The sequence below is a fragment of the Felis catus genome, chromosome B4, assembly GCF_018350175.1.
Source record: "Felis catus isolate Fca126 chromosome B4, F.catus_Fca126_mat1.0, whole genome shotgun sequence".
In the NCBI taxonomy this organism is placed as follows: domain Eukaryota; kingdom Metazoa; phylum Chordata; class Mammalia; order Carnivora; family Felidae; genus Felis; species Felis catus.
In genome coordinates this window covers 105,876,769-105,891,001 of record NC_058374.1, presented here as the reverse complement: position 1 = coordinate 105,891,001, position 14,233 = coordinate 105,876,769, and the positions used below count along the sequence as shown (strand labels likewise).

Below are 14,233 nucleotides of genomic sequence, written 5' to 3'. Positions count from 1 at the left end.
TGCAAATTCCCCATTCTTCACATTAGAAAAAAAATTAAAAATCCATAAGTTAATGCAGAATTTGGCCTAATTCCCACAGGAGGAACAAAACTATTTCATTTAAATGTTCCCTCTAGTCCTCAAGAGTCAGCATTTTTTAATGTGCATAAGTGAGAGAAGATAAAGGGTGTTGTCTTTTTAAAGTAACCTCGACAGAGAGATCAGTTTTATTTACACAAATGAAAAACTTAGAGTGGAAAAACTTAAAATGGCAATTTTGGTAAAGAGTTTTCCCATTATAAAAATGTTTTAATGTAGTATGACATTTAAGATTAGAGTATTCCCTCCTACCTCCCCAAAAAAATCAAATAAATAGAATTAAAAAAATTAATGGTCCCATTTTGGTAATAAAATGTAACTGTATACTTCAGTAAATGACAATATACTGAATACCCCTGTAAAGAGACAATATCATAATCTAACACTTAAAATTATGTGTGCCCACTAATTTAGACTTTCATTAGTTTAGCATTTGTTCACTGGAATTCTTGGTACATAAAATATCCCAAGAAGTCAGTTGACAGTTTTAAAGCAAATTGTATGAAAAACATATGGCTTTTGTAGAATAGAAAGGAATACAGAAATTCATCGTGGGACATACTGGAAAAATGGAACAGGTATTTAATTAAGAGAGAAATACATGCCACAAATAACAATATTGTTAATATGGTGATAGTAAGTGGCAGGACACAAGGTTGCAGCCACATATTTTACTGTGTACAATCATGATCTGACATGAGCACTGCCAACGGTCCCCCACATACAGCTACTGATTGTTACAGTTGGACGTTCTAACAACAGAAGAAAATGCCCTTTGAAAAATAAGATTAGATTACTGTGTAGACAAGAAAAATAGAAAAGACAGTGAAACTACTTAGAGAGAAGGGGAATGGAGGTCTGTTGACTGTGTCCTCTTCCAAGCAGGGAACTGAAATTTATTAAGTTAAAGCACAGAAATAACATAGAATGTTTTCAGGACAAAGAGAATAACAGCTATGATCAAGATAAATGTTCGATGGATGCTTTAATTTGGATCAGATGCTAACCACTAATAAATCACTATATGGACTATTGTTTTAAACAGGTCTCCTTGGTTCAGAACACAAACTTATATATTACTGCCAATGTCTTTATTTTATCAGTCTTGCCATGGTGGCAACTTACTTACCTAGATTACATACAGAAAACCAAAACACAATTCATAAAACAGATTAGGGAAAGACCACATCTGTTGACCCACAACTGTAACATCATTTACTTATTGTTAAATTTGAACTTCCTATTCTATCCGAATCCATAAAATACTTAATTTATTGCTACCAGATAAAGGAAGTAGAATTTGAATAAATGCATTTTTTTTCCGAGGCATGTTTATGAAGAAACTTTTTGGGGTTTCAGAAAAAAATGTCTTTACGTTGGGAGATTAAATATTGATTTTATGATTTGGCTGGCCATTTCAAATAAACAAGCTCATGAGTCTGGCTTAAATCTGGAATGCCTCAGCATCTTTTTCATTTTTTTAGGTCAGGTCAAATAGCTCAGATAGCTCTTTTCTCATTAATCCATTATAATGTGCTGAAGAAGACCATTTGATCAACTACTTAGCAAAAATAAAAGTGATACTCAAGTGACTGATACTCAGTGAGTAAAAGTTGAACTTAACATCACCATTTTTATGTATATTGTGGGCCTTATATTAACCATTGTGAAGGGAACAAAAAAAAGGTAAGAAAAAAAACCCCTTGATTCTCATCTTCAGTTGAAGTTATAATAATTAAAAGATTTCATATTCAACCCTTAAAAATGCTATACAGGGGCGCCTGGGTGACTCAGTTGGCTAAGCAGCCAACTTCGGCTCAGTCATGATTTCAAGGTTCCAGGAGTTTGAGCCCTGTGGAGCGCTCTGTGCTGACAGCTCAGAGCCTGGAGCCACCTTTGGATTCTGTGTCTCCCTCTCTTTCTCTGCCCCTTCTCTGCTCACACTCTATGTCTCAAAAATAAATACACGATAAAAAAAATTTTTAAAAAATAATGCTATAAAAAGAGGCCCATCTCAGGCATTCACAAAGCTATGCCCCCTGCCTATCTCTCCCTGTACCTCCAAACTCCCCTTTTCTTGTTCCGTTTTTTCCTAAAGCACTTAATCATTGTCTGATGCCATATATACTTTACTTATTTTTCTGCTTCATCTCCTCAGACTAAATTGTAAGCTCCTAACAGACAGGAACTCAGGTCAGTTTTATGCATTGCTGTGTATTCAGTGCCTGGAATAGTGCTTGGCACTAACAGGTACTCAGTAAATATTTACCAAATACATAAATGAGGGAATCATTTTTCTTTTTTGCTTCCTAGACTTTTGGTTTGCATTTCCTAAGATATAACTGCATTTTTTCCAGCAAGCATTCTCTTAGGCACAGAGAGGCCTGGGTTATCATGGGATCCCACTCTCTATTTATGATACTGAGTGAGTTACTAATTTCTCCAAGATTCAGCAGAACGGGGACCACAGAAGTACCTGTGGGTTGTTGTGAGAAATCAATGAAGTACTTAACATGATGCCTGACACATAATCAGTGTTTAATAAATTTCAGCTATTATTGTTCTTACCATTACAACTATTGAATTATTTTCTTCTGTTGCAAACAGTTCACTGATTCTTGAAGTACCTCATAATTAATGAAACTGGGGGCAGGGACATTGAGGGCTAAGACTGCATGTGGTTATATCTGCTTAAAAAAAAAAAAGGCTACTCCCCCTGTGGGTAGCATTCAGGGAACATTAATCCTCCTCTTTTGTGCTCCCACAGGACTGTATATACCTCTGCTTAGGAATTGCCACACCGTGTTTCAACTAGTTGATTATGTTCCGTCTTCTCTGCTACATTATGTAGTCTTTTAGGGAATGAAATCAAATCTCTGTATCCTATCACAAAGCAGGCACTCCATAGTCGTTTGCCCAACAGATGAGTTACTGTATAAAAATGAGACTTATCCCATTATTTGTAGTCACATCACACATGCATTTTCATTACTGTTTCAAAATTAATTTCTCAATAGACAGTCTAGATCTGGAGAGTAAGGGGAGAAGGTTTTAGTGTTGGAGGGTGATGCAGAGCAGGGTGTATGAGAATAAAAGCAACGCGCCGGAGGTCAGTGATGTGCGGCGAATAAAAAACGGCTTAGAAGACAGATATAAAACCAGTTCTTATTTTCTCATAGATGGTTACTCTATTTCAATAGTAATGATCTAATTTATATCCATCCCACTTTATGGAAGTGTGACTACTCAGGGAAAAATTCTAATAAAAACATACTTGATAAAGTTGACAAGCACAGTTATTAGAAATGAGGACCGTGGAATAGGAAAGAGGCATGACTCAAGGTTTGAGTGTATGTAAAGATCAAAAAAAGCTTCTGATGTTAGGAAGTCCTTAGGTATTAAACGCCACAGCAAAAATACTTTCAAGGAACTAATTTTAAAAGCCAATCAGATGCCAAGTATTTAATAACACTAAGACGTGTATTGGTGGTTTATACAAGATAGAAAACAGCAATTTGTACCTCTGCAAAAAGAAAAGGCTTGAGACTGGCAGATTTGATTGTTGAATTAGCCATTTAGTGGGTATTCGGAATAAGGGACCAGAGAGGAAAAAGCCCAGCATCAGGAGACTTCTTTATCTAAAGCTATCACATGCTGTGAATCTATCCCTTTGAGTAACGTTTCTCATTAGCGAAGTACTTACATTAGGTCTCAGTCTGGCCGCCAGATCATAATACTTCTCGGCTGCTTCGTTGAGGCTAGCCTGCCTGTTAAAGATTAGAAAAAAAAAAATCAAACTATATCATTTATTTTAAAATTGCAGAGAGGTGAACAGAATCATTACCTTTTTAAAATATTAACTTTTTACAATATTAGTCATATCAATATTAATTTTTTAAAATATTACAATCATACCAATCAAACCTTAAGTTGCTTTAGCAAAAAAAATTGCTTTAGCAATTCAATACATTAAATTGAATGTAGGCAATGTACTTATTGTGTTTAAGGCATTATAAATAGTATTTCAACATAATGTACTCAGTAGGCATTATTAGTTTAAATTTACATATTAGGGATTAGAAATGTTATTCTTCTTTTCTAATCTAACACAGATAATGTTATAGGGTTGGGAGTCTCCATTTTCAACATGATATCCCAGAAAAATCTTAAGTTTTTAAAATAAAATGTCTGTATCTATCCAGAAATACATTTTGTTTCCAGTTTAGGAGGGGAACCATCCATTGTGTGTAGCCTACAGGGGAAAAAAAAAAAAAAAGTTCAGATTCTTCCTCTGCTGACTCTCTGTACCAGGGTGGGCACATGACATAGTCTCAGCTAACTGCATGTTCTTGCTTGGGACTTTCATTTCTGAATGAGAGAAGATGAAAGAATGGCTAGAATTCACTGACAATAGTGGAAGCAATAAGCTATCTCTTGGTCAGACCCCCCCCCCCCCCCCGCCCTGTAAACAGTCGCTGTCGCATGTCCTACTTCTTCACATTTCTGGGGCTACCTTGTCTCCTGCTGATTCAAGCTATGTTCTCCAGCCTATAGAGAGTTCTGTAGTTCCCACATCCTTCAAATAGCCAGTTCATCTTGACTAACACTGAATACCAGGAGTGGTGCAATTGACTTATACAATAAGATACACTGAATTTTACTGATAAGTTTATGCATTGTCTATGCTTGCAATTCAAAACAGACCCCTAGACTCAGCCAACAGGTTACGAGGAGAAATCAAGTGTCAGAGTCCTGAGGAAGCTCGGTCAATTAGCCATCAACATAGCATGTTTTTCAATCATGCAATGGTGCTTCAGAAAACCTTCAAAGATGATTAGTAATAAGAGCTACAAGCTCTTGCTGGTATGTGGTAATCCAGTGACTGTATTTGAAGAGTATAGAGATGCTATAGACAAATGTCAAATTCAACGTCAGATGATGCATATAGCACACCTACAATGTAAACAGTAGTAATCAATGGCTTGGGGTCTGAAGTAAAACTGGAGTAGTCTCTTTTGAAATTGTTCAAAAGCTTCTGATGGAGTACAATGGAATATTACTCAGCTATAAAACAAACAATGAGATCTTGCCATTTGCAATAACATGGATGGACCTAGAGGGTATAATGCCAAATGAAATAAGTCAGAGAAAGAAATATAAATACCATACGATTTCACTCATACATGGAATTTAGAAACAAAGAAAAAAAAGCAAAACAACCCCTCACAGACCATTTTTTAAAAATGTTTATTTATTTACGTTGAGACAGAGAGAGAGAGAGAGAGAGAGAGAGAGAGAGAGAGAGGGAGAAAGAGAGTACGAGCAGGGGGAGGGGCAGAGAGAGAAGGAGAGACAGAATCCCAAGCATATTCCACACTGACCGAGAGAACTGGATATGGAGCTCAAACTCACGAAACATGAGATCATGACCTGAGCCAAAACCAAGAGAGCGGGACACTTAAACAACTGAGCCACCCAGGCCCCCACCACCACAGACTTCTTAAATACAGAGAACAACAAACTGGTGGTTGCCAGAGGGAAGCTGGGTGGGGGTTGGGTGAAATAGATAAGGGGATTAAGAGCACACTTACCCTGAAGAACACTGAGTAATATATAGAAATGTTTAATCATTGTATCCTACACTTGAAAGTAATTAACACTGTATGTTAATTATACTGAATACAAAATAAAGAAATACCCAAACTGGTGGGACTGGGGGTGGGGAAGCTTTTGGGGTGAGAAGATGGCAAAGAGGTCAGGAATAAAGAGCAGAAACAAAAATTAATGCTCTCAATTAGAAAATCACATTCAGATTTTAAAAGAGAAGGCTCAATTAGCCTATAAAATTGAATTTGCACTTTGGTCAAGTGCAAATAAAAACTATAAAGACATACCCCATGCAACCATATAAATTATACGAATAACTGAAGATAACATCTCTCTGGAGACCAGGACATATTTTTCTAATTTTTAAAGGAAAAATAATTAGAAACATTGCTATTTTTAATGGGGTTACAGAGAAAGTAAAAACCCTTGACCTAAGGCTCTACTGGACTCATGACAGTTACAATGTGCTGTTGCAATTTATATTCTCATAAATGTTGAAGTTCAATTTCAATATGTCAAGAAATGTACTTTAGTCTGGTATGAAACAGTAAAAATTTCCTTGCTAGGGTATTTAATGAAGGCTCGCTCCACCAAATTATAGAATCACTTTGGTTCAAATTCATTTGGAAATCTGAACCAGAATTCATTAGGTCATGCCCTGGAAGGGTTTTCTCCAGAGGAAAATAAAAGGCAGGGAGGTAGGAAATTAGTGTAACTTAATACTACAAAGAAGTAAGTTACTTTGAAGCAAAATCGACCAATACATGTCTAACATGGGAAGTACAGCAACCATTAATATTCATCTTTATGGACATTTAAATTCATCAGGTAGATAAGGAGAAACTGAGGAATTCACTATACAATGTGCCTTTAAAATAACAATGAACACAACTGGAAAAAAAAAGGTTTTTTTCCCCAAAAGTAGTTGTTAGTTTTTAAAGTCTTCATTGTCTTTAGTAGTTTAATTCCCAAAGGAAATATCTAGTTTAGGAGTCTTAGTTTCTTAAGCTATAAGTAAAATTGATGATATTCTAACGAAATAGAAAAAAAAATAGAGTTTATTAGATTTGTCACATAACTGTGAAAATTAATTTTCACTCTAGGACTATAGGGGAAAGAGTATGCCAATTCTACCCACTGTGTGTTCACTTATATTCTTGTTTTATTCTCTAGACGAGAGACAAAACTCATGAGGAACTGTCCAGTGTCCACTCTACAGTATATGCTATATTTCTTACTCACCTCTGCAAGAAACATCATGGGACTGCTTAATAAATCTTAATCGCAAAAATTACTGAATCATTATTCAACATTTGAAACTGAGGAAATTAGCAATCTTCTGCTAGTTGCTCAGGGGATTCTTGAATTGTAAAGAACCTCAACCTCTGAATTGTTAGGACTAACTGCAGAACCCAGGTTGCCAGGACTGCTAGGATAGAAGTATTTAAAGAAGCTGATGAATAACTTTTCCTGAATACCTAAACCCTTTCTTTCTTTTGTCTCTAGGACAGGAAATTTCTAAATCCTCTATGCATCACTTATAAAATACCAGGAATTGATTATTCCAAGTTCCAACACCACCGTAAAGTAACTGCTATTACAATCCCCATTTTGCACATGTGTAAAATGAAGCTTAGAGAAGCTGATAACTTCCCCAAAGTTATATGGCTGGTAAGTGACTGATCTGGGAGTCATAGATTCTATAGCTAAGTATGTGAACCACGGGATCATGCTGATATCTTTGTATACACCGATATGTAGCAGAATGATATGTGATATATTGTTCTGTGGCAGGTGACTACAAAATTTTCTACACCAAATACGAAGAAAGGAAGAAGATATGCTTTTGATTATACTGTTTAAAAGACATGATTTAAGTGTAAGAGATGAGATTTGAAAAGGGGAGAATACGGAGGACATTTGCAATTATAGGTTTACTTCCTTCCATCTCCGTCTTCAATACTGATAGAAGTGAACTTCACCAGACCAAATGGAGCACATGATAGTTGTAAGAACAGAATGAAATGCAACGTTCTGTTTTGCTTCATATACCTCAAGAAGGGGGAAGAGGAGGAACTCAGGGGAAAGGCGAAGAAAGGGGGAATGAGGGAAAGTGAGAACTGTATTGGATATTCACTTCCCTGCCCCCACAATCTCCCATTTTTAGAGAAGGGTCACAACTACATATGGAGGGCAATCATAAGTTCCCCACGTGTCCAAGTAGAAGACTCAGAAGGTAGGTAAAGAGGAAAAGCAGTGGCTCTCCCAAGGAATCTCCCAGGCCAGATGTACACATCCTTGAGTTTTTAACCACAACAGACTTTATAAAGCCAGAAATGAGATGAGGAGTAATAAAAATCATTCATACCAGGAAGCTACACTGGGTCCAAGTGGGTGACTACCCCCATCTAACATGACACCCCTAAGAATTAACATTAACATAAGAAAAGTTATGTCCCTTATCATCTATGCCAATAATAGATTTATCAGCTGGAGATTCAGATGAGGCTCCTATCTCATTGCCAACTCCTGACAATCATATATGTAGAGCCCTTCCCCTCTTTAATATTATCTGTGGTCCCTCAGGGCCAGGAAAGGTAAGGAAGTAAAAAAAAAAAAAAAAAAAAAAGCCTAGATGGTATTTGTAAGCTGGACTATGAAGTAAACCTTGAATTCCCAAAAACTCACTGGATTGGGCTATCTTTCAAAATTTATTTTTTTGCCATCTGTGAAAAGGTGGGTTCAGAGTGAACACAAAAAGTAATGAAAGTCAGAAACAAATGTCATTATTTGATTACTAAAGAATTCCATTTTGTACATGGGACTATGAAACCTGTATCTGTTAAACAATATAGAAATATATTTCATGTATCTGACTCCCCTCCCTAGTGTTATAATAGAAAAGTATCTTTTGGAACACAGGTTTATGGCCCAATATTGTTATTTTTATTATTTTTATTTTTTTTTATTTTAGAGAGAGAGAGAGCGAGCATGTAAGCTGGGCAGAGGGGCTGCAGTAGGGGTGGGGAGAGAGAGAGGAAGAGAGAAAAAGAAACTTAAGCATGTTCCACATTCAGCACAGAGCCGTACGCGGGACTCGATCCCATGACCCTGAGATCATGACCTGAGCCGAAATCAAGTCAGATGCTCAAATGACTGAGCCACCCAGGTGCCCCTATGGCCCAATATTCTTAAAAGAAAAGATATATAAAAAAGTTTGGGAGTCAATTATGTTATGAAATAACAACTTAATATACTCTGTGAAATGTTTAAAAGGAATCTGATTAAGAGAATCATTTATAACTGCCTACAATTGTATGTATTCTGTGAGAATTATAAAATTAAAGGTTGCTAAATTCAAAATTACTTCCTTTAAATTATAAAAAAACTTTAATAACATTTAGAAGACTATGATTATGAGTAGCTGTGAACTGTCAATTTTAAATTAAAAATTACTTAACATGGATAATAACCACTGTTTGACTCATACAAAAGATAATATTTTATTAAAGTCTTGGTGATTATTCTCAAGGATAATTTGAGGAGGAATCATCTCCTCCATCTTCTTTTCTTATCTTTATTTTTATTTATTTTTTGAGAGAGAGAGAAAGCCAGGGAGGGGCAGAGGGTGAGAGAGAGAGAGAGAAGAGAGAGAGAGAGAAATCCCAAGCAGGCTTCACACTGTCAGCCCAGAGTCCGATGGCAGGCTCAAAACCACAAACCATGAGATCATGACCTGAGCCAAAACCAAGAGTTGGGCCCTTAACTGACTAAGCTACCCAGGCCCCTCACTCTTTCTCCTTCTAAACTAGAGAACTGTTTGTTCTCACATCATCAAAGTAAAATGAAACAGTAGCTGAGTTTTCCTGGGTTCTTGCCAAAAGATAAACTGAAGTGTGACTTAAGTTACTCAAAGCAGCACTAAATTTTAATTGTAATTGATAAGTTGTATAATAGGAATAGAAGTAGAACTGAAGTAAACAAAGACATAAAAGTGTGTGGAAAATCTTAAAAAGGCAAAACCAGAGTCACACATATATACCAACAATGAAGCAGAAAAGATCCTTCTAATAGAACTCCTAGAAGATATTGCTTATAACCATCAAATCACCTTAAATGAAAAGTTCTCTGTCAAGACATCAAAAATAGGCTACGTGATCTGTTGACATCCATCTTGGTTCTAAACATAAAAGATGGTGAGGTAAAGCAGACATGTAGCAATAATCAAGGAAAAGGCGAGGCTGATGGTGTAATTTCACAAAAGATTCCTGAATTAGAAACTTCTTGATGCCCCTTGAGAGTCTGAGTTTATTCTTTCATGACCTCAGATCTTTCAGGGCTGCGAAGGACAGGTTAAGCCTATGTCTGAAAAGATTATATAACAAAATGTACTGGAGATATTAAAAGGGAGGAAATGTTTATTGGCAATGTCAGTTATAATATGCATATATAGTAAATAACTACTTATGTTCAATTCATAAAGCTTGGGTGGGGAGAAGGAGTTGGGAGGGGTGGAAAGAAGACAGGCAAGATAGAACTTGCTTGCAGGGGTGATCTGAGAACCAACATCGTTAAGTATCACCTGGGACTTGTTAGAAGTGTAAAACCTCAGGCACCATCCAAACATACTAAATCAGAACGTGCATTTTAACAAGATCCCCAGGTGATTCACATGCACATTCATGTTGGAGAGGCACTCGGTTGGAAGATGCAACCTTCAACCTCATCTGCCACTGCCCTTTGCTTTAAAGACCTTACAACCCATTACAACCTAGTTGAAATAAACCCCCTCTGGACCAAAAGTTGGCAGTAAAGTACAATTTATAATTGAAGAATCCAATGACTTTTCAAGGGGTCTTTGGTAATTTTGGAAGTATTAAAGACAAAAGGCCTAAGAGAGCTTTGAAAAAAATATATCTCCAATGTGTGTGTGTGTGTGTGTGTGTGTGTGTGTGTGTGTGTGTACACATTTCCAATCCACTTTGAGAAATAATTTGATTTGGTTCCTTTCTTTCTTAAGAATTTCCCTTTAAGGGTGCCTAGATGGTTCAGTCAGTTGAGTGGCTGGCTCTTGATTTCAGCTCAGGTCCTGATATCACAGTTGGTGGGATTGAGCCCCGTGTCTAGCACTGTGCTGACAGCATAGAGCCTTCCTGAGATTCTCTCTCTCCCCCTCTCTCTGCCCTTGCCCTGATCATACTTTCTCTCTCAAGATAAATTAATGAACATTTTTTTTCAATTTTATGTCACTTCTAGTGGAATTTATAAAGAAATTAGTATACTTAAAGTCTCTAATTTTAACATATTTAATTATATAAGATTGTGTCCAGTACAGAAATTTAAAGACAACAATTCTTTTTCAAATACTCCTGCTCATTAAAAATCAGGGAAGCAATGGGAACCAGCTGGTACAGTGCAGGTCCTTACTACCTTAGGGAGCAGCGACAACCTGGCCCTTAGTCCTGGAAAAAAGAGAAGTTCACGCTTCGTGCAGCTTTAAGTGTGTCCTTTGTCAGACACTGTACCAGTCTAAAAAGTTAGTATCTCTTTGAGAGTACAAAGGTGGAGTTCTCCCTCCTATGACTATAACTCTACTTTTCTAAAATTTATCATAAAGAGATAATTTAATAATATTGGAAGGGTCTTACTGTTTAGGACTTACACATTTGATAACCTGTTCCTCTATAAATCCTTTCTCCAACAATAAATTCAAGAATCGCAGCCTCTACATAGTCACCCAGTCATAAAGACATGAGGGAGCTAATCTGACACAGTAAAAACAGTTATACTTGGCCAGAATACACTAAATTTAAATCCCAGCTTTACTTTACCAACTGTGGGAGATATGGGCTCTTTTAAAGCCTCAGTGTCTTCAAATGGGAATATTGTCAAATGGGAATATAAGTCAAATGGGAATATTGTTGTCTACTTCACATACGTGCAATTATAACTAAGAGAGTGAGAGATATAAAACACAAAATACAGCACCAGGCAGACAGAACATACTTAAATAAATGCTACCTTTGTTCTTCCCTTACCCTGTTAAGTGGATGAAAAAACAAAAAAATTCCGCCAGAGTCCATGAATGCTGTGAATCAGGTAAAGTTTGTTTTTAGTGCCTCTGGACTTCCTCCCAGTATCTCCCAAGTATCTTTGTGCCATCTCTAGCTTCTAGCTCTAGGAGAACACTGAGTAAATTCATTCACACAAAATGCTCCTAATAGAATAACAGATTCAATACTTTCTTCTTACAACTCTCTAGATATAACTCTACTGAGTTCTAGCATTTTAAATTCCTCTGATTATTTTCCTTTGATGATAGCCAATCTCCTTTTTAATAATGCTCTCATCTGGAAGCATCCAGTACTTCTCCCATTTTATTTGAAGTACTAAAAATGTCAACACATATGGTTAATATTCATTATGTGAGGCCACTCGACATCTGTGATCACCCTCCCTATAAATGTATTTGGTAATCAGCCACGATGTGGACCCCACCTTCCCAAGAAGGCAGAAGCCAACTGCCTCGTCTTCCAACTCTCTAGTAGCCAAGAGTCCAACCCATGACTCAGGTTTCACCAATCAGATGCAGCTGCAAGAGAAACAAGGTCAGCAATAAGCCTAACAGGGTGGCGGCTGCACCCAGGAGGACCATCTAATGAACGTGGGGCTTGCTCTGCTTGGTTCCTTGTGGGTGATGGTGGTGGAGCTTGGGACTGCAAAAGTTGCTGAGTTCCAGAGAAAGCTAGTTGGTTGGGCATTACTTCTGACTGTGTAGAGTGATCTCAAGACCAAGAGAGAGCCTGTGGGCTACAGAATACTCTCCTAATAAATTCTGCTTCTGCTTAAGCTGGCAAGAGAGAATTCTTCAGTATGCAACTAAAAAGTGTGACCCAGACATGAAGACAAGCTTAGGAGGAGGTCTATTTTCGGCAGTTTTGCTTTCAATAGGATGACAGAGGCCTTCATCCTAGCTTGAAAATTTTCTGTTTGTTGATAATGCCTAACGTGTTCTATGCTCGCCTTCAGAAATTTTCTATTTATGTTAACATTTATACATACAAAACCAAATAAAACTACATATATGTATAAATGCTGAACATGACTACACACACACATATATGGCATATAACTATACATCATCTTTATATATACACAAATAAGACTGTATCACATCTATATACATGCCACATATACACTATATATGGTATATATACATACCTGTACCCTACATACAATTATACTAACATATGTAATTATGAGTATGTATATAATGTTCTCAATCCACCCTCCAATCTTTTATCCTTTCAGTCACCATTTTGATGTCTTTAGTACTTATGATTTAAGTTCTGAAAAGATACCTGTAACTTCTATTTAAATTATCAGCCTATCAGATGCTGGGGTGGCTCAGTTGGCTAAGCATCTGACTCCTGATCTCAGATCAGGTCATGATCTTACAATTAGTGAGTTCGAGTCCTGCATCAGGCTCTTTGCTGTTATGCAGTATGTAGTATGCAGCCTGCTTGGGATTCTCTTTCTCTCTGCCTCTCTGCTCCTCCCCTCCTCACATTCCTGTGCACTCTCATTCTCTCATTCTCTCTCAAAAATAAAAAACCCTTAGAATATAATAATAAAATAAATTATCAGTCTAACAATTATCCATTACCTCCACTGCAGTTATAACCTCAGAGATCCTATTAATCTCTCAGTAATCTTTTCTAATGTCACACTGTTCCTCTTTCAAACCACCTATTTCATTTTCAAAGATATTTTCTGTGTCAGTTAGGCTAGGTTAGGTGACACTGTGGTAATATAAACACACCTTAAATCTCAGTGAAGTAAGACAACAAAGTTTATTTCTCACTCACTCATTCAGTGCACATGAGTAGGGAAGTCTGTCTGCCTCTGGTCATTTCAGGATCAATTTCCACAATTTCCAAGTTAGAAAAGGGAAGGGCCTGGACTCTTACAGCTTTGGCTCAAAAGTGACATATGCATATCCACACACATTCAACAACCCAAATAAGATCCATAAAAGTCTTCAACTTGGAAGAAGCAGAAAAGTATAATCCTATTATGTTTATTGAAGGTGGAAGGCCTACACATTTGGTAAACAGCATTAATTCTTTCATACCACATAATGTTCTCGTGAATCACCTAAATAGCAGGAATTTATAGATAGCCTAAGTGGCTCTTGGGTTTAATGTAAATCTCACTGCTTTCCTGAGGGCTCTTTACTTGGATACATCTGATTTGTCATTCTTATCTGAACTGACAATTTGAAATCCTATATTTCAAACTTTCTATGTGCTAATTCTACACAGACAGATCACTATCCACTACTGAGAGTTGAAATCGGTCTGTTTGAAATTTCTCAAATTTCAAGCCTCTGGAAGGTTCCAATACGATGAAGATTTGTCCCTTGATGGTTAGCCCCAGGACGTTCCCTCTCCCAATCTAGTCTCATCCAGGTGGAATAACTTTTTTTTTTTTTTTTGGATTTGTGATAAGCCATTTTTTCCTCATTAATAGACTCTTTGGGCAATTT

General features: G+C 36.9%; 1 protein-coding gene across 2 annotated transcripts in view; it reads right to left on the bottom strand.

Moving 5' to 3' along the window:
• The window catches only part of TMTC2 (transmembrane O-mannosyltransferase targeting cadherins 2), a 404,748-nt gene that overhangs the window by 57,254 nt on the left and 333,261 nt on the right, over positions 1-14,233 (bottom strand). For both annotated transcript variants that reach the window (XM_019835295.3, XM_023257281.2), the window contains exon 11: positions 3,782-3,845. In XM_019835295.3, the coding sequence (XP_019690854.1) occupies positions 3,782-3,845 (64 nt within the window). The remainder of the gene's footprint in view (positions 1-3,781; positions 3,846-14,233) is intronic.